Below are 21,169 nucleotides of genomic sequence, written 5' to 3'. Positions count from 1 at the left end.
CGTTTCATCTCCTTGGGGCGGAATTTGGCTCCGACTGTCCTGGCCGAGTTCTTGGGCTCTCTGCAAAGATCCTGAACGCAGTTACCAGTGCGAGCATCGATAAACAAAGTACAGACAACGTGAGGACTGACAGACAAGAATAAGCAGCGCTAGGACCGCTAATTTATTTCACAATACGGCTACCTGAACATTAGCTCAGACAAAAACTGCTGGTGACATTAGCCTTTGGCCAGATTTGAAGCAGTGATTCAGAGAGAAACTCAATGTAACTCCCAGCTCCTTCACCTTCCCCAAAATCAAGATTTTTATTAGAAATTTAATTTTCCTCTGTGCCCTTTGAAATTACATCAGTTTAATAAGCTGATAAATATTGTTTATAAATTATCTGCAGACCAAGTAATCAGAGGACAAAAATTAGCACCATTGTATATATGCACCATAAAAATCAGAAACGCTCATGACATTCTTAGTAGTGTATTTTTTCAGGTGCTGTCAACATATAATTAATATATTATTTCTGTCTGGAGAGAGTTTCTTCAGCGGGCTATTCTGTATTTTTCTACAAGCTGAAATTTGAATTATGCAATAAGGAGCACAATTTTTAGTTAGACCTTTATTTAGAACTTACAATGAACAACTAAGCTGAATCTCAGCAGTAAACGATCATTTCTGAGCTTTTACGTTAGCCAGGTTCTCCCTGTCAAACAAGAAGTAACTCAGGCGGTACCGCGACGATCTCAGAACGCTGAGTGAGTCTCTCTGAGGAACGCGGGGGCCCGCGCGCAGAACGCACAAACAGCACCACAACGCTGTTTTAACTACAAGCGCTCCCAGTAAGCTGCCGCATGTTCAGCTATTTTACAGAGCCACACACGCCTTTCTTTTCCCCTGCCAGAGCATTTTTGTAATCACCAAGCACAAAAGACGGCTTTATTAAAGGACTGATTTTTTCAGACAACGGCAGGAATCTTTTTTAACCTCATTAAATTCTGTAGCACATTTTACCTTAATCAAAAGAACACTCCCCAAAACAAGCATTTTCTTTTTATTCAGCTTTTCTAATGATTCAGTTTCAACATCATTCACTACTGGTTTTCCCCAGAGTACAAAAGCAGTAGAAAAGAAGCTTTTTAAGTTCCCCCCATTCTCCATCCAAAAACTGCTTGTGAAAGTAGAAACGACACTTGTAAAAGGTTTTTTTTCAGACCATCTCCTTTGAGTAAGATTCTCCTCTCTCTGATCTTAAGGAATCTTTTACCGCTGATTTCAGTAGACGTATGACCACCTTACCAGTCTAAACATAGAATTACTTTTGGAAACAGACAAAAAAGGCAGTTCCGAAATGGTCAGTATGGAGTTGCAAAGAATTAGTCAATGAATCATATTTGCAGTTGCTAGATTTCATTGTTTTTCAGATCTGAATATGCCCGTCTCCCCTAAACCATGACAACTAGTTAATGATAATGGATAGATAATTTTTCCAGTTTCCTTGTACATTCCACTTCCCATTTAAAGAGAGGGTAGAGAAATAGAAAACTTAGTACCCAATGTTACATTCACGCTCTCTCCCTCATAACCTCTTCTCAATAATAGCCTTTTTTTTCTCTTGCATTCATGCTAAGTGTTGAAATATGCGACTCTAAAGATCTTTCACTTCCTGAATATTTTTTGAAAATATATTCCCCAGAGTGGTTGGCAGTGTGAAATCCAGCCTCAGCTAGAGAATATAGTACCAATTTCCCACTCTACATTTAAAACTTTCTGTTCATTTCCTAGCTTTCGTGCTGCCCCTCTACGCTGGTTAAATTGCTATAGCCATAAATGAGTGTTACAATTCAGTTACGTTTTGTCTCCTCCACCAGAACACACATCTGTGAGATTATTCTGTAGCAAACTGGTACATGATTACACCAGCAACATAACCTCAAGCTCAACCTCTGGAAAAAAAGAGTTTGATGAGACAGAACTTGAAAACTCAGTTTAAGTCAATGTTTTCCACTGCCACAGTATCCCTGCTCGGTACCTACATTTATTGGCAATGTGTTTTTGCACAAAGACTAACCTCTATATTTGGAAATTGGGTTTGTCCTTTAAATTCATCTAAAAGGAGAGATGAAAGAAGAGATGGGAAGAGTTATACAGAACCAGTACATAATAAAAATATATTCTGGCTCTGTAGGCTGAGTTTATCAGCAGTACTGAAGGCCCAAGAGAAAAAAAAAAACGGGATTGTGTCAGAGAGAACTGAGCGTGAAAGGGAAAAAGAGTCACATCTGCAGTAGCATTGTGCGACTGCTTAGCACTGCAAACAGGATGCTGACCATGTGTCACACCACAACATTTTCCTGTAAACCCCCTCTTAGTATATTTCTTTGCTGGTAACTATGTTTAAGCAACATCTTTCATGCCTGATCCTGCTCTCCCAAGAAACTGGGCAACAGAAGCACCTCCGCAGAACCAGCTTTTTTGCCACTGCTACACAGACACATGTGCTTGGGAAGTTGCCTGCCTGGAGTGTGGAAAGGCAATCATGCAAATGTATGAAGTTTCACTTTCAATTTTTAGGACACAGATTTAGTCAGTTAAAAATCAAAGTATCAGCTGTATATATAGCTATATGCCAGGCATTGGAGTTTATTGACAAAAACAGGCACTGTAAGTTGCTTAAACTCGATATTCAAAGCTATGCTTCAAATTCTAATTGTATAGTGGAGCAAAAATTGGTCTTAATTACAAACGACCTGGTAAGGGAATGCAATTATAAAAACTAAATGTTACAAATAATATAGGGAAAGCCTTACTACTAGGTAGAGGCATGTTCACTTAGAATCTGATTCTAAGTACTGAAATATAGTTACCTAAATTCCTAAAAAAAAAAAACAAAAAAAAACCCTATATATTTTTATGGATAAGCCTTTAAATTGTGCAATGCCATTTGCGAGCACAATTAGGAGAACAAGACAGCAAAAATCTAGGAATGAAGGACAGTTGCAACAAATTATGAATGGGGCAAAGGACATGACTAGTCAGGACAACAGCACAAGGCTTACACTAGGTCATGCAGGCAGTTTCTCTCCAGTTCGTTGCATCTTCTGCTGAAAGCGTGGGAGTTAGAGAAAGGCATGCATTCCCAGCCTTTTTTTTAAAGGGAGTAGAAATTATTTGAGTCTTAGTTTCTGAGAGGGTAGAAGGGAGGGAACCTTGTGGGCAGTAAAGCTCTGTTAATCAATAATAAACTAATTAATTTTGGTGTCTTACTAGCTTAGCTTTGAGTTGGTTCAGCTTTCAAAACCAGCTCACAACATGCCTGCAGAGACAGGGTTTATGCATAATTCCAGAGTGGGGAACTGGGGCAGGAATGCCCCAGATGAGGAAACCTAGACATAACCATGGAATGGCATCTATATATATATTTAAAGTGTAGACTGAGGAAATATTTGGAGCAGAACATACTTGACACACTGCAGGCTCACTTAAACGTTGTATCTGCTCCAGGGCTTGCAAGGGTTAGTTCACATAAAACATACTGCATTATGGCAATTTTACCTTCATGGAGGTAGTGTGGGTCAATGACTGTCCAGAAAATGATTCAAAAGGTTTAATTTATGTTCACTTTCTGACCAAGCCAAAGAAGTCAGAATTTGAACTTTAGTTTTAAAATGAAAGGCAATCTTAGACCAGCCCCAGCTCCATTGAAAATTCAAGATTTTGCTGTAGGCTTCAGGGAGGATCCTGACACAGTTCCCACTGACTGTTGCACTTAGACCAAACCACGGTAAGAGGGCAAAATCTTTTAATACATTTCTTCCTATTTCATGTTATCATGGAGATAATTTAAAACTTACATGCCTGTAATTCCAGGGTAATTTAAGATTCTACATTATAGTTCATCCTTAGTGGCACAGGTAAATTAAACACATCAACACTGATTTATCAGCATACGTATGATTCTTCAAAATAATGTTTATTAATTTCTCTTTACTTACAAATACACCTCTAAAGCTTATAAAAATGATTTGTTTACAATTAGTATTGCTTTCAGTCAAAACTCATCAAGTATTCTGTCACTAAATATAAAAGCTCTAGCTTATAAGATCTTCCTGAAGCAATTTTTCATGTGCAGAACTCATTAAGAAGTTTCGTCCCATACTCTTTTGACAAAAATCTTAGGATCTATGTTTGTTTCAATAGTTGTCCTGTTCATTTGCTATACTAGTGCACAAACTTTATGGCTATGATTATGATTAAATTTCCATATTTGGCCCATATGAAAAGTTTCTGTATACAAATTACTACAGCAATATCAAAGAATATTTTGGTTCTAGGCCCTCATGTATAACACCTTGAAATATCTGCCATACAAATCATAACAGTGTGCAAATGAGGCACATACTTTATCAAAGCAGCACGTTATCTTGATGACTAGGTGATCACTATTTCTTTATAATGGTTAAATATTTTACTGATGATTACAACGGATTGTCTTTAATTCTTAAACTGAATCACTGTTTTTATAGAGATGATGAATAAGTGAGACAGAGTCCTGTTAGTAAAGACAGATTTCAATGTATATACTATTTTTCTTCATAATCCATCGAAATGAATAAAGCTAAACATTCATCAGGAAATAGCCTGATGAAAAATGGCCTTAGGTTTTAAATTATTTTTCATCTTATATTGACTGTTTTTTATTGTTTAAACCAATACAATAATTCAACCTCTTTGTAATTAAATGCTGACAGCTTGAAATAAAACCTTTGCCAAAAAAGTTCTCAGACTTTTAGACAAGAATTTTAATTTCAAAATAATTTACATGACAAGGAAAATACTGGCCCCACTGAGGTCAATGGCAGAACTCCCACTGTTTAAAGTTTCATTCAGTGAGTTTATAAAGCAAAGTAGACTTCTAAAAACAAGCATAAATTTTTTTCTGTAGTTTTGAAGGTAATCCTATGTAGTACAATTAATATAAGGGAGAGCATATTCAACTTAAAATGCTGAATCATGGACATTCACAGCCTGACTGTACATGTCTAGCTTACCTGTGCCCTTCAAAACATATATCTTAAATTGAATTTTTTTTGCAGACTCAAAAATTATGAGCCCTAGATTCATTCAACTGTCCAAATCTCAAAATTCAAAGAAATGTATTTCATTAAAATATATTGAACATACAATTTCAAACTATTAAACAAAGGGTGAAACCCACTATGAACAGTTAAATATGCACTCGCTGTTTTTTTTAAATAAATACATACATACATAGACAGAATCTTATTCTGCAGCTAATAGTCAATTTCTTATTTGTAAAAACTTTAAAAAAGATATAAAGTAGAACCCTTCATAACAGACACAACTTTTAGATATTTGTAATAAAGGCACAAAAGCCTGAACTCTTTGGCCTTTGCCTAACAATGCTTCATGTTTATAACATAAATAACAAAAGTAAGTAAATATCAAGGGTTTACAAACTTTATTATTATTCTACTGTATACTCTGGAGATTTACTAGAGGTACTTACAGACTGCAATCATGCTGTTTCACAGTGACTTCCAGTTTAAGCAGACTCCTGTCTCACAACATCTTAACGTCAAAAGGTAGGCTTTTCAGCAAGATAAAAATATTTCAGTTCAACTGACTCTATTTTTTAGTAAGTTCATTCAGTGGTTCTCAAAAAGACAACATGAATCTTTCTCATAAATGTTAATTCTAAAGATGGCCCTCAACTGCAAGTTTCTAAGTAAAAGAGCTATTGAGAATTTCTCAACTTTGACAAGTAGCCACAATCCAAAATTTGAAAGCATTGGAAACACTGACATTAACCAGTTAACAGTAGCACATTTGAAAGTCAATGGACAGAAGTAAATGATGACTGAATTATACCTGGTTCAAAAGGATTTATGTATTTTTTTTCTATACATGTCAATATTTAAAAAGGAAAGTTGAAGCACAATATAACCTCTAATAAATTTGTGAAAGTATATTATGAAGTATAATTGATTTTTTTTTTTCCTGCAGAGTACTGTATCCATTCAAGGACAAAAAATACAGCCTGGTGAAAGGAAACTCATTTTAATTCTTAGGACAAAACTGTACACACAGTAGTGTTCAGTTCCATTGACATGAGCAGTCTATAGGCTCTTGAATAACATACATGATTTCAGTGCCATTTCCTGAGCAATATAGTGGCACAGTCAGATTACGTGTTCCATTTTCTCGACAACATTTACAGAATCTTAAGTGGCTATCAATATTGACATTAAATATTGTTGCAGACGGGCATTTTCCATCACAAGAAGCTACATTTATCTGTTAATAAAAGAAGAAGTCAGGTTAGGCATTTCAGGTTTTGTTTTCAAGACATAACATCTCAAAATTCTTTGCAACTAGAATCCATTGTAACATTTGCAGAGGACTTTGGTCTTAGAAGTTATTTTATTTTCTAAAATTCATTCATACTAAGTGTAGACACATTTTTAACAAAGTTTATCTGAAAATGGGGGTGCTGTTTAGTCATATATTCTGTCTTAACTTTGAGCAAAACTTTTTGCTGTGGATACCAAAACTAAATCCTTAGTTTTACAAATGAATAACTTTTAATGTAGCTTAAATCATGGTTTTTTCAGGTTCACTGCTGAAAAGCTATATTATTCTAAACAAAATGAGGGAAAATCAGCTGTTCTCTTTGAAGGCTCAAGAGGGAAAACAAGTTAGCGCAAAAGCTTTCCCCTTTCTTATACTGCTAGTAGCAAAGGGCACACCAGTTATCACTGTAACAAATACATCTAAAAAGTAGACAGTGTGGTACTGAACTGGCAAGGGGGAAGATTGGGTATAAAATTATCTGTGCTCTAGACTACAGCAGAACCAGGCTTTCACTCACTATTCCATTATGTGAAGAGTGTTCTTAGCTGATAGTGCAACAGAAAATAAATTAATACATTTTAATTAAACCTTAAGCAGACATTGACATGCTGAGAATTTAGGACTTGCCGTAATAGATCTAGTACTTTTGGGGATAGTTTTTTAGTCTGATTTTTTATGGAAGTGAGGCCTACCAATGATGCTCTGTTCTACCCCATACAAATACTTTTTAAATGAAGGGGCCATTTCTGAACAAATTTGATCAAAAGTATGGTCTAAAAAGTATTAAAATCTCACAGCTTTCATTAAATTTGACAGGAAAAGGAGAAGGACCCTATTAATGCCTTGTCCAAAGCATTAATAACCTAAATTATTAATTAAATTTAATCATACTCAGCCCTATCAAAAGTTATACAGCAGTAGTCTGGCCAAAGTACACATATAGTTAACAAACCAGTCCTAGCAGATACTGGCATTTGATAGGCCGAAGTTGTGCAAGGAAATAGGGTGCCATGTGGTATTAGGATGCAGGAGTGGGAGGGGGAAATAAGTGGAGCTAAGGATATGAGCAGAAAATTTGTGGACCTGAAAAACTGGAGATACTTCTCGGTGAAAAGTAAGGAAATCTGGACTGTGGGAAGGATGGGCAATTGTAAGGGAGATGGGGAACAAGAACATATTAAGGAAAGGGGATTGTAATACAGATAGAGATAGGACGTCTTATTGGAAGGTGGGTAGAAGAAGAAGGAAAGATAAAGAATACATGATACGAAGTCATAAGAAACAAGGCTGCATTTGTTATGTTATTCATGGAATGACCTGTTTAACATTCTTGCTGCATTTCTCTGAACCCTCTCCAGTTCTGCACTAGCATAGAGGGACCGCAACTGCACAGAACAATCTTGGCAGTACTGCACCATTGTCTCATAAGAGGCACTAGAACAGGTTTGTTATCATTGCCTACCCTGTTCCCCAGATGTCACAACTCTTAGTTAGCCTTTCTGCCTGCAGGAGAGCATTAAACAGAGGTTCTCACAAGAGCTACTTGGAAGGGTAAGGTCCTTTTCAGCTAGTTTAAAACTTATGAGGTTTGACTACTTTTTTTTTTTTTTTAAATGTATTTTGCTTCAGTCAATATCATTCCTTTATTTTGTCATATTGCTGCCCCTTCATCTAGTTTTTGAAATAACTGTGAAGCTCAGTGTGGTCCTAACTACAGCAAACAACTATAATTTCACCTACAGATTTACGTTCCATCATTACTTGCTCTTCTTCCAGAACTCAATAAGTACACCATGAAATCCTATTTCTACTATTCAACCGTAAGCATATCACTGTTGACCTCCTATTAGGATAGAAATTAGCCTGCCCAGTTTTTGATCTGTGATGATACTTTCCCACTCCTCTTTCTTTATGGCTGTTTAGTTTTTTCAGCAGAGGCTTATCAGAAGACCTCTGGAAGTCTCAATATATTGGGTCAATTTCTTTAAGTACTACATGAGAAGCACATTTACTCTTTGGATATATCCTAGGTTTTACAGACGGGATTACACCAAAGCTGAGAAATAAGATGCCTTAAATAGGCACATAAATAAGTGAGATTATGAATTCATGACATGCAGAGATATGCTACATGGAGGAGAAGACAGAGAATAAAGGTCTTTAATGAGGAATGTAACAGTGTTTCCATCACATCCTAAGTGGAAGCATTTATACTCCTCTGTTACAGTGGGATGTTATTTCATGGTGAGGAGTTCAGTGCCTTTGTCAGTTATAAGCAATTATGCTGTGTACTTTTCATTTGGAGCCAGATGTTTTTCCAGGTAGGAGGGCTCAGCCCTTCAGCCATACATAAGCAAAACCAGTTAATTTTATTCCATTTACGAGTAGGATAACATTCCTAGGGTGAAAGGTCTGCTTTTGAGAAGACAGCAGCATTTTTATTGCTTATTGATGGCTATAATCCACTTATTAACACTTGACTTGGTATGCTGCACGCCCAGCATGAAACACAGTCTGGGGTTTTTTTTTATGCTTACCGGGCTTTGACTTATACAGTCATTTTTTCTTATGGTTGTTCTGATTGTCATTTTCTGGCAAATCCTTTCTTCCTTTTTGCCTAATAAAATACAGAAAATATATATTGAATGAATATACTTTCTGTGCTGTGTTTGTTTATTACTAAGGAGTGAAGGCAATTAAAATAACATTAATAATTATACACTGCTTTCATTAACATACAAACAGAAACTATTACTTCCATAATGTGATCCTTTTTTTTTTCTTTTTAGAAAAAACATCTCTCATATTAATAAATACTTCCTGTAGAAAATTACAGGTTTTATAGCTGGCATATATAAGACCAACTGTGATATAAAGGCTCATTAAACCTATATAGGTTTTTTTAAATATTAAAACATTAATTCACAATTGCCCATATAGCAAGATAAATGTAAAATACGCAATTAGCAAAAAAATTGGCTTGTATAGTTTTGAATAGTATTAATAGGAAGACTGGATATAAGAGGAGGACAGGGCTGACTGAAGGGTATTGAATTAATTCTATTTATTTAACAGAAATATAGAAAGTAGGCACCATTTTTCTCCTATATTTTAGAATACTTCCAGAACTTGACATGTGAGAAGGTGTGGTTGCACACCTGAGCGTTACCTGCAACCTTGACACTATTCTGACTGCTTAAAATTTAATACAATTATATAGGTTTCAATATCTTTCTGAGCGAGAGGGGCCTCAAGGAAGCTTTGAAAGAGAGAGAGGCATGTATTTTCTAAATATGGTACAGCTTTTACCACCCAGAAATGAAGCATGTAGCACTGACTCAGCACATGGACATTGGCCATTATGGAAATATTGCATCTTCCAGTACATTCTGGGAGATACTTATGGCAGATTTTTTTTCTGATGTTTGAAAAATAAAGCTATCCAGTTCAAAGCCATTTTTAACATAATAAAAATTATAATATGACTATGAAACAATTAAATGTAAAATCTTCCATGTTGCACTCCGTACCAGACTGTTAGCTGCGACTATTTCTGTAACACAAGTGATTTAGATCTCCAGTTTCCCTATTGATCAAGATCAGCTAGGCATTATTACATAGCCATTCTGGACATTCAGCATATAAAATAACAAGGACTATTCAGCCGAGTTTCTCTTCTCTTCAGCACACGCCTGCAAGATCAGGTGTACAAAAAAGTATACACTTTTTTTTTCCCCAAATGCATGGTGAGCACTCTTAAAAGAATAGCGAGCTCTGAGCAAGCAGCATATTCTGCAATCCCAGCTCCAGTGGGTATCTAAAAATGAGTTGTCTCCAAAGTACAGCTAGAGTACAATCTTTGGAGTGCTACAAACCACATATACAGAAATACATGACATTTCAGGGAATAAGATGGTGATGTCTAACAAAACCTTCTCTGCTGATATAATTTCCTCCCTCCCATTTTCAACTGTCAGAAAGATCTGCATTCAGTATCAGGTGTGCTTGTTTTACATGCTCCTTACTTGAGTAAGGAATCAAAGCTTCTGTAAAGTTACCTATCATTAAAAGCAAAGAATTCTGAGCATAATGCAATGATTCTGTAACCTTCCTTAATTACTGGTGTAAAGAGTATTTATTAGCATGTGATTGTACTTTGAGGTTGTATGTTTTTTCCCCCAACATTTTCTTAACTTTGTAAAACATATTCTTTATGACACAGAAGAAATACAGCATAAATTCATATCTGCAAAGACGAGACCGGGCAGTATTGTGCACTTTTGCTCTATTTTAAGGCAAAGAGAGTTTAGTCATTAAATTCAGAGACAAAGGATCAGGTTTAGAACCTCTTAGTAACAATAATTCAGGTTGATGATATTTTTAAAAGTAACATCATTTCTTATGATAACTACCATGTACAGTAAGTTCATTTATTAAAACGGATTTCAGAAAAGAACAGAAGGAGGAAGAACTGACAGCAGCATATACCACAAATGTATGAGCCTAATTCTGATAGGTGCTGAGCAGTGAACTCTACCTTTTAGAAAACCACTGATTTGGGAGGCCAACAGGGGATCGGCATCTCTCAGTATCAGGCCCAATACCATTAACTACATGGTAACATTTAATGGTAGATGACAGCCATAAGCATATATACAAGCAATGCTTACACCATTATTTAAAGAAGAAAATACGTTATTAAAAATAATACCTGGTTCACAATTAATACTATCAGTAGACACTACTGGACTAATGGCAAAGGGTAATACACCCAATCCAGAACCTGGCAGAATTATTAGGAATATAAGTTTCTCATGAAATATAAACATTTTTTATATAAATGACATTTCATTAATTCTTACACTGCCAACTGCAATTTTTCGTTTAGTAAAAGGTGAGGAGCTTTCCTGTTACTCTTCCAAATTTAGAAACTCTGCAGCTGCTTCAAGTCTCGCTAAAGACGACCTAAACTTTATTACTCTCCTGGTTAACCCAAAACTGGAATGATGTTTCCTTGTAAACCAAACTTTTGCAATGAGTCTCTCTATGGCAAGGTAAGAATTAAATATATGCATTCACTTTGCATGCATTGAATCAAGCTCTTTCAGAAGGATTACTTATTCCCATTAAAACCCCAAGGTGTTGCAAGCTCTATTTATAAGTAGTCTTTTTAACTGCTTCACCACAGGGCACATGCTTTTAGCTAAAATAAAACAAAATTATAAAGAAAAATAAAATAGTAAATCTTTTTTTTTTTTCTTAGCAGCCACCTCAGCAAGTATTTCTGAAGTATAACAATGCCTTAGGATCCTGAGGCCAGAGAATATGGCCAGAATATAAATCTTCCTGGTCAACAGAAAAACAGTAGCCATTAATTCTTTAGGCTAATTTTCTAAATAAAGTCAACCTGTTTTTTTGGTGATTTGGTTAAATATTGTTCAAGACTATTTAGCTAATTAGATAAAAACTATCGATTAAAAATATTTTAGCACAATTCTCATGTGTTATTTTTCCCCACTGATTCTCATTTTAAAAAAGAGAGTATTCTGTTGTATTTAAATAGCTTTTATTTTCTATGCTTTGCATATAACAGAGCAAAAATACTTGCAGTTCACTTTCAAAGGCTTACACAATTTGGAAACTATAGTATTGTCCTGTATTTCGTAAGTACAGTATTTCCCCTCGTTAGCAAAACTATTTACAACACAAATACACATACATGCCTAATATATTGCACTTCTGAATCTTATAAATAGCTGTGCAATATATAGTTATATGTCTGTGACTTCCTATTCAATATTATTAATAAGAGGTTTGTTAAAAAAAAATCCCAAAGACCAATTTGCCTATACATTTTAACTCTGATGTTGAACACAAAAAAGACTGAAAAACAGAGGAGGAACTTCTGTGGCATTCAGCAAGTTCTTGCCCTACATAATTACTTTTACACAGCAGAGCTTTATTTTTATATAATATTATAATATATATAGCATATAATAATAATTGGAACTTTAATTTAATTACTAAAATAATAATGTATATTTTATTATAGATGATAATCTATAATTATATGCCTTGATAATAAAATCTTTCCTAGTCAAAACTGCAGAGAAAATCAGATTCTGTTCACAGTCTGCTTTTAAACTTGCATAATTAGACCTTTATTTAAACTTACATCACAATTCATGAACTATGTGTTAAAAGTTACACATTCAGAAAATGGGAAGGCATTCCCAGATATTAAAATGTCAGTTCTATGTAAGGGTCGTTACCATCAACATTACTTAACTCCAAATAGCTTTTCCTCATTTTGTATTTAAATATTTTTTCTGAAGTGGAGAGAATTTATTTTCAATTAAAAAAATATTTTACTCCTGTATTCTAACCCTAGAAAATATACAGGAGTGAAACAGAATAAACTGGTAAGTTTATAAACTTACTTCAAAATATTATCAAATTAGGAACCAATTTTAGGGGGAAAAATCCTTATCTTTTATGGTTAAAATCATATAGGTAATGTTTTGGAGTCAACTTAGAAATAAAGACAATCTTTTCCTTATTTAAATTGAGATAACTTTTCATGTTCCTCAGGAGATTTGGAGAGATTTGGTTATACTCCAGAAGGATAACGTTAAAAATCACCAAGTCAGCAGCCAAATGAAGCAAAGACCTTTTAATAAGGAGTAGTTAAGTAACTATTACAATTTTGTTTGATTTGTGGGGGGACTGCATGCTTTTTCCTTCTTTATGTCCCAGCAACTGAGGTTAAAAAACACAGACCTCCAAAACCAAAGCCAAACTAGCACATATTGCAGCCTTCTTCACTTACAGGTCTTGCAGCAGCCATCATTATATGTCTGCACAGTTCCTCCATTCTAGGAAAACAAAAGAGAACATATCAAAAAAGACTGTGCCCAATACAAGCATGAACTGTATCTCAAGATACTTCCGATTTTAAAGATGTCCAACTAATAACAGTTAGTATCATTGAAATCAAGAGAGTTACACAGCTGTGCATCAGCTGAAGGTTTGGTTCACAAACTCTTTAAAGACTTTCAAATTGAAAATGAACTTATCATTGCTTATTTGATCCAGTCTCCTTTGAATCAGCCACTTAGTTTCTATAAGCATTTTTTAATACCATCTGCTACCATCTATTTCCCCAGCACTGAGATTTGTTAGGATATTTTAAAATTTCATACATGTACTTTGGCCAACGATGTAATTAGTAACTTACAGGTAGCTCTTTACAACATTATACCTAGATACACTTTTGAAAAAGAGTATTAACTGCAGAATTTCAGGCCCACTGATGTGCTCTGTTGTTCTTCTGAAAACAATAATAATCTTTGCCACGCTTTCTTCTAAAGCTGCTTTTAACCAAGGAAGCAACAATATATCAAAATGAAGAAAATGTCCTTTTTAAATTAAGAGAGCACGACTGAGCAAGTGAGAGACAGCCAGCAAGAGAGTACCTGCCATCTGTTGGAATGAGTGCAAGCAAGAAATGCACCCTCAATTTTAGTGTATAACCCAGAACTGCATATCAAACAGGCCATCGAATAAAAATAGCACTCTTATGGTGACAACAAACAAAATACATTTTTTAGGCTTCCATCCTATTAGGCATTTTTAGCTCATTACAGAAAAAATGCTGAATAAGTTATTCAAGAACTCTTAAATGAACACTTAAACTCAGCCCCTTAAATCCATATTAGGATGATCAGTGATCCTGAGCTGACTGTTAGAAGAGCCTTCTCCTTAGCTACCAGCTCAAATCTACACCTGGCATCTCTTAAAAGTAGGTCAGACAGACCCAGGAAGTTAATTTTAAGGTTCCATTCTTTAAAATCTTGATTATTATTATTAAGGTAAGATTCTAACAGAAAGTGACAAAAGGGTTACAAGGAAGAAATTCAAGCATAAAGTCAAAGTAGAACAGGTATTAATTTTGGATAGAATGCCTTATTTAAGATCGGAAGAAATAAGGATTTTTTTTAAACAAATGCAATAGGACTTCTGCTAAATTTATAATCTGTAGTCAAAAGAGATGATACTCAGCCTCTCTACACATTTATTTTATTATTATTTATAGCTTATACTATAAATATAGTATACTATATGTAGTATACAAGTGCCAGAACTAGAATTATGAAAAATATTGTAAAGTTAGAAAAGTACTAAATTCAAGTTAAAACTGGAAACAAATAGGCAATGTATGTGAAGCATCCAGATTCTTAGAACTAGTTTATACCAATAAGCCAAATTTAACTTTTTAGATTCATGATACAGATATATGATGTTGGCAGATAGCCCTTCATGTATGATACATACTTTTTGCTATGTCCATATAAAAGTTTACTTTAAGAGATAATAAGGTTTATATGCACTCTGTCATCTTTCTACTCTTCACACAGCTTAAGGAATTTTTAATATAGCTCACATTAATATGCAACAGTTCTAAACCACTTCATTCCATTTATTTAAAGTATGGGCACTACCAACTTGGCAAAGTATTCAGAACTGAAGACATGATTGGCGCTTTAGGTAGTGGAATCTCAAGCACAATTCAAATTCAACAATATTTTAAAAGCAATCATTATTTAGGCCCAAAAGAAACTTCCAAACTCCTCATAGATATTTCGTTATTCAAAATCTAAACTGAAAAATATAAAACAAGTTGTAAATTGTTAATTTACATGTTTCTACTTACCACTTTTTTCTTTTTTTTTTTTTTTTTTTCAGTGCATGAGGTATGTGTGTGTTTTCAGGTGTAGGCCAAATTCCATACTGGTAGACCAGTTACTGTTACTCACCTCACCCAAAGTACAAACCTTTGTACACTCAGTGTCATTAAAAGGGGGACAGACAACACTAGACCCCAGTATCATAGCCCCTGCAGCAGTCTTTGCACACTTGTAGTTTGTGCAGTTGGAGCTCCAGGTGCTTCCTTCCTGAATATACAAGCAGAATCATTGTCAGGAAAGTCAGAACACTTCACCTATTTCTCAAAACCCTGTAGGTATGTAAAAGTGGTGCTTTCATGCTGTAGTATCTACTGAAGTGAGTGGAAACTGTTGCCCACCACCTACACGCAGCAAAGGGAAGGACCTTTTTCTCCCTATCAGCTACTTCTCCACGGAGCCAAGGCTCTGTTGTCCAGCACACTGCCGAGCACGCTGTGCTCATGAGAGGGTCTGATAGTTTATTTTTCCCCCAAAGCAATAGCAAGCATGAACCAAGTTACGGCCCCATCTAAATTTCCTTAGATGTGGCTGCGGGAATGCACCCTCAGGATCCTGAACCCTGTGCTTCAGCATGCACCCTTCCTTTCTGTAGCAACCAGAATAGGAAGAAAAGCAGCCCTGCAAAGAGGGGGACATGGGAGTCCTGATACGGATGCAGAAGTATGAAAGTGCTCCCAGCTCCTCTAAGTCACAGCATATGGTCCTGCTCCTGGAGCACATCCTGCCTTAGGTAAATGACGGCAGTCACATATATTCGTGGAATATACTATAACCAATAAAGTGAAATAAGGTATTCACCTACCGTGAAATGGCATTTCTATAAAAAACTACACATTTTTCCCGTTATACCACTGACCATAAGTAGTCTGTAAATGCGTTATCAAAAATAAGGAGATATGAAGCAAGACTCATAGTACTGTGCGTCAGCTAAAAAAAGACTGCTACACAACTGTGTTTATCATATCGTTATAGTTATTTTCTATCCCTGTCCAGAGGCACTTACTTCATGCACAATTAATGTTCCATTCTCCATAGGAAAAGAACAGGACACATTTTTGCAGGTACCACAGCAAGTATGGTGACTGGAGGAAGGAACATATATTTGATGCTAGTAAGAGAGCAAAAAAAAGCATTTTTTCAAACATACAGTAAATGAACTAAACATTCAACTAAACATACTAAGAGAAACAACATACATGTAGAAGTGTGTGTGTGTATGTATATACATATGTGCAGATACATCATGAAGGGACATCATCTGCCTAAGGCTCACTAATTCTAGACTTGAGAAATCTAAAGGCCACCTTAAGCCCAGGCAGCAATCCAGTTGACAACTTTCAGGGTTGCTCAGTCTGATGGAACCTAAATTCAGTGGACATCATCCTAATTAGTCTGAAATCCCGGTGGAAGTGAAGCAGGAGTAACCAGACACCACTGACCCCAATAACTGTATATTCAGTGCAGTGCCTGCCACTGTATTTAGATATCTGTATATAGATATCCAGATAAAGACTAATTTGGATATGTCTACATATGTTACTAAAAATTACCTCTCCTAAAATAAGGTTGGAGACACAAAAGATATATGTTATCACTCTTGAGTTCTCAAATTGTTGCTGAAACAAACTGGACTGGCAGAAAACTTCACAGCAATTTTTATCTTCATTGTGAAATTTTGCTCACACATTACAACATTCCTGTATTTTAAGAATACTCACAGCTTCACATTGCTGGGAACAGTTGACCATTGCAAAATGCATGGCATTGTATCCTGTGTTCTGATCTTTTTCTCGCAAACAGTGTGCAGTGTAACAAAGGTCTCCATCTAAATACTGAATCACCGATTGTCCAGGATTCAGTACAGTCATGTCTTGGAAGATGCACACATCATCCTTTTCTAACACCGAAAGAAAAAAAAGCGTCACCAGAGGAAAAAAATTTTCATTAAGCAAATCAACAGAATCATAATGAAGAAAAAAGTAGGGCAACGTCCTATGCTCTGCAAAAATTTTCCAGGTTTTATACTTGATTGGTTTATGTTTTTAATTATCACATTGGGGGGTTGGGGGGATATAATTCAGCGTAAGAAAATGCTACAAAATGTATGACTGGATAAAATTGATAACTTTCCTCATATGGATGTGAAAAATATCTGTTGTTCTTTTTTCAAAAAATAGCGTCTAAATTAATACTATTAAAAAACTAATACTGTTTACATTGGGCTAATTTCTTTATATGTATTACTCGCCACACCACAAAAGGTAGCCTTCCTGCCAGTTAAAATATTATTCCTGTAACTGATTGTGAGACATTAAAATACTCTAGTTGTGTTGCAGCTTTGTGCTTTGCTCACAGAGTCAGTTTAGCATACTGGGCTCCAGTCAGCACTGCAGTATGCCTCCAGCACTCCTGAGCGCAGCAAGGCTGAAATCTAGATTACACAGGGCAACAGAGTGAGGGAAGGGAGCAGAGTTCTAATCTTAAAGCTGGGCAGTTACCCTCATGCCAGATAGATACAAAGTCTATTTTTCTGTTGTTAGGTATCACCTCCTTACTGCTCAATAGTGGACTAGAAGCGCTCACACTAAGTTTCAGAGCCTGCTTCATAGCTGCCTTTTGCCAGAGAGACTGCACCTGATTCCAAAAGCATGGGCAGTCCTAACACACTCCTACGCCCCATGATTGCATTCAGAAAAGAGCATAACTGCGTAACTAGGTAGACACCCATAAAAAGAGGGTTTAAATTTGAGAAGGTGATTACGGCCCTACTTCTGTGTTCTTTGCACACCCTTTTTTCTAAAAAACAAAACAAAATAGATATTAATATGAAAAAGTTACCACAAATGTAGTGAGTGCATCCACAAGCACTGGAAACATTACTATCAATTTTTTGAACTTCTCCCTGAATATAAAAAGATAAAGGAGTTTTTTAAGTCATGCATGACTAACTGCAATGCTTAACAAGAGAGACTGTACTCTAAAAATGTACAGTATTGCTTTTATCACTTCCACCCTGGCTTTCATAAAAGAGAAAAATTGCAGCGTATTCAGGAAACACTAACAGCTTCAAAGTTACTCAATGTATTTATCTCTAAACACGAACAAGCGTTTCATTTTATCTAGGAACGAATATAAACAGCAGAGTGGCTAAACAGTAATGTTTTACTAAGATACAAAGTTTTTTCAGTAATAATCATATTGGCAAAATACTGCTTTCTATGAAACTTTCTTCCAAAAGGTAAGTAAAAATTATTCAAATTTGCAACTCCTGTTTACACTTTACATTATGTAACCTTCATATAACCAGAAGAGAAAGGCAAAGCACAGTTTTTTGATAGGGAGGCAGCTCTTCTCACTGTGGTAATAATAGGAGTTTGAACATTCAATCATCATAATTTTCCAGATCACAGTCCCTATTTTTAAAACATGAGAGAATATGTAAGCAGCAAAATATTTATGACTTCTCGTATCTGCTAAATCATTTAACAACGCTAAGTTATTCTAAAAAGGAGCTTAAATGATTAACAAATTAAAACATTTCTCCAGAAGATACAAAAGATCATAAAGCTCACCCCTCCAGTACATTAGTTCTAGTCATCACTGAACAAAATAATATTACATTGTTTCTCTTCTTTTGTCATCTTAAAACATACAAAGTGTAATTTCCTCAAGGGATGGAGTTACATGCTTGAGCTGGGGACTGGAAGGTGGAGTTCCAGCCTGTCCATGCTCAGCCTTGTTACCCTTTTAGAACTAATTGAAGCAAAGAATGGAAAGGAGCTGTAAGAATGCTGGAAGCTATTAAGAAAAATATCTAAGGGAAAGTTCTTACCAATTTACAAGTTAGCATAGTATTGTTTTCACAGCTACATTCTGAGGATAAAAACAAAAGCATGTTAATCAATTAGCTAATTCTGAGCTTTTCTTAACAGCAGTAACTAAAGAATAAAATAATAATTACCACAATGCCATTCTGGACAACACTGCCCAGGTATTTTTTCCTTCACAAGTGTCATGTCACCTGTGCAGTTTATAGGAGGCTCAGAACAAAGGTTTTCATCACAAACTAAATGAGAGAGGAAAGACAAAAATTTAATCAAAAAAATCAAAATTTACTCAGACAAATTTCCTTTGAAATTGCTTGTATTGCCCTTGATAAACTGTTCTAAATAATAATGATGTTTTTCTAACAACCTATGTTGGAAAAATACTGTGTTTCTTAAGCAGTTATGCTTAAGACATTACTCAAGAACATATAGCACAATTTCTGTGTTTTATAACACCAGAAAAGTGACTGTGTCACACTGCAAATATTTTTTTGGCTGCTTAGTGTTTGAATAGTAGCCAACACCAGTAGTATTTGAAATCCTTGGTCTAGTCTTTCCCCTAAAAGTTAACAATACTAAGAAAGTGTTCAAACACTCATGAATGGAGCCACAGAGGTATGGCAATATACAAATTGTACATTTTATTAGAGAGATTTTTAATATATGGACATATATGAACAACTTCACATCCACATACAGAGGATGGGATTCAGCTCTAGATTTAAGATATCTATATTTAGATCACCCTGAAAGTAGCTACTATCTGGTGAACTAAATAGCTCTCCAGACTCCGCTGACTACACTAGTTAAGACCACCATTGACTGTACCAAGAGCTTTGAACCCAGCTCAAACGTAGACACTCTAATTTAGATCTCTTAATCTCTAACTGAAGCCTACCCTAAATGCTGAATCAAAAAAATCTCCATACACATATTTCCTGTCATTTTTACTACTGAATACTACTGAACTGATAACAGTTACACTCACCACAGTAGTACTGAGGACAACAATAATGTATAGTGTTATGGTCTACAGTGAGAATTTCTCCTTCATTACACAAGGGAACAGGCTCGACACAGGATTCACAAACTAAATTAAAAGAATCAGACATTTCCAAAGTTTTAGATGTGAGAAAGTTAGCACATTTGAGTTTTATATAATACAAGTTTTATCACAAGCTGGGAAAACAGAACTTTAATGGACTGACATTCAAATAGAAAAACATTTATAAAGCAGTAGTTTATAAAGCATGCGCATGTAAGTGTCAGAACTTACACTCAATAACAGCTAGCTTGTTGGTAAAGAAAAACCGAAGCTCAGCTGTGATCCATGACACAGCACACTTAAAGCACTGATCACATAACTCTACTATGAAGAGCAATGTCTGTTAATTTTTATCTTGCAGTTCAAGTATGATGTTAAAAACGATGTCAGAATTAAAAGATTCAAAAACCAAGAAAATTGACGCACTAGACAGCCTGACCTGTATAAAGTCCCGCTAACAGCTCCAAGAATTCTTGGCTAAAGAATTAACTTTACAACTATAGACTAGTTTTGTAAATACCTAACCATTCCTCAGTTACCTGCAAAAATATTAAAGGCTTCTTACCGCAGAGATAAGAGAAACAACAAAGATCTTCCTGTTTTGCTTCAACAATAAACTGATCTTCTCTGCACTCCAGCTGGGAAGCATTGAAACAAACTGTAGGATCACATTCTGTAAGATATAAAATAATCAGTATTTTAAAAAGAGTCACAGAACTCATACTAAAAAGATAAAGAAAAGATAGTCTTGCTAACTTTTTCTTAGTCAAAAAAACCCTTAAAATTGACTGCAAATCAAAAATGACATGAAGCAAAAATACAATTATTGGAGAATGTGAAAAATATATAACATTGCCTGGTGCCATTTACAATGTTCCATTGTGTTAAGAATGAAAACAACTTGTAAGGCAGACTTTCTCACAACAGATAATATAGGTGTGGAAAATGACCCCTTAACTGTGTTTTTGTATTTCCCTTACCACACCGGTACTGTGGACAGCAGGACAGGGCATGGTAGCCTACAACCAGTTTTTCATTGGTTTTGCATGTTGGAATAATGGCCTCACACAATGACATGTTACATTCTATGGGATTTAAAAAAAAAAAAAAAAGCATTATTATGACTTATTCAAACAAACACAAGTCCTGCACCTCAAGATATTTATACCATCTAGCACAGAGAT

General features: G+C 35.3%; 1 protein-coding gene across 1 annotated transcript in view; it reads right to left on the bottom strand.

Moving 5' to 3' along the window:
* Nucleotides 1-3,978: 3,978 nt before the first annotated feature.
* OTOGL (otogelin like) overlaps nt 3,979-21,169 on the bottom strand; it is a 100,606-nt gene continuing 83,415 nt past the window's right edge. The window contains exons 47-59 of the mRNA XM_068931286.1: nt 20,966-21,070; nt 20,551-20,658; nt 19,929-20,030; nt 19,075-19,179; nt 18,946-18,986; nt 17,952-18,015; nt 16,832-17,010; nt 16,117-16,221; nt 15,201-15,320; nt 13,196-13,241; nt 11,078-11,149; nt 8,904-8,983; nt 3,979-6,309 (exon numbers count right to left, since the gene is read on the bottom strand). Coding sequence (XP_068787387.1) covers nt 6,109-6,309; nt 8,904-8,983; nt 11,078-11,149; nt 13,196-13,241; nt 15,201-15,320; nt 16,117-16,221; nt 16,832-17,010; nt 17,952-18,015; nt 18,946-18,986; nt 19,075-19,179; nt 19,929-20,030; nt 20,551-20,658; nt 20,966-21,070 — 1,328 coding nt within the window. The 3' untranslated portion in view covers nt 3,979-6,108. The remainder of the gene's footprint in view (nt 6,310-8,903; nt 8,984-11,077; nt 11,150-13,195; nt 13,242-15,200; nt 15,321-16,116; nt 16,222-16,831; nt 17,011-17,951; nt 18,016-18,945; nt 18,987-19,074; nt 19,180-19,928; nt 20,031-20,550; nt 20,659-20,965; nt 21,071-21,169) is intronic.

This window comes from Struthio camelus, chromosome 1, assembly GCF_040807025.1.
Source record: "Struthio camelus isolate bStrCam1 chromosome 1, bStrCam1.hap1, whole genome shotgun sequence".
Taxonomy (NCBI): Eukaryota; Metazoa; Chordata; class Aves; order Struthioniformes; family Struthionidae; genus Struthio; species Struthio camelus.
The sequence above is the reverse complement of the archived record's forward strand: the minus strand, read 5'-3'. Positions and strand labels throughout refer to the sequence as shown.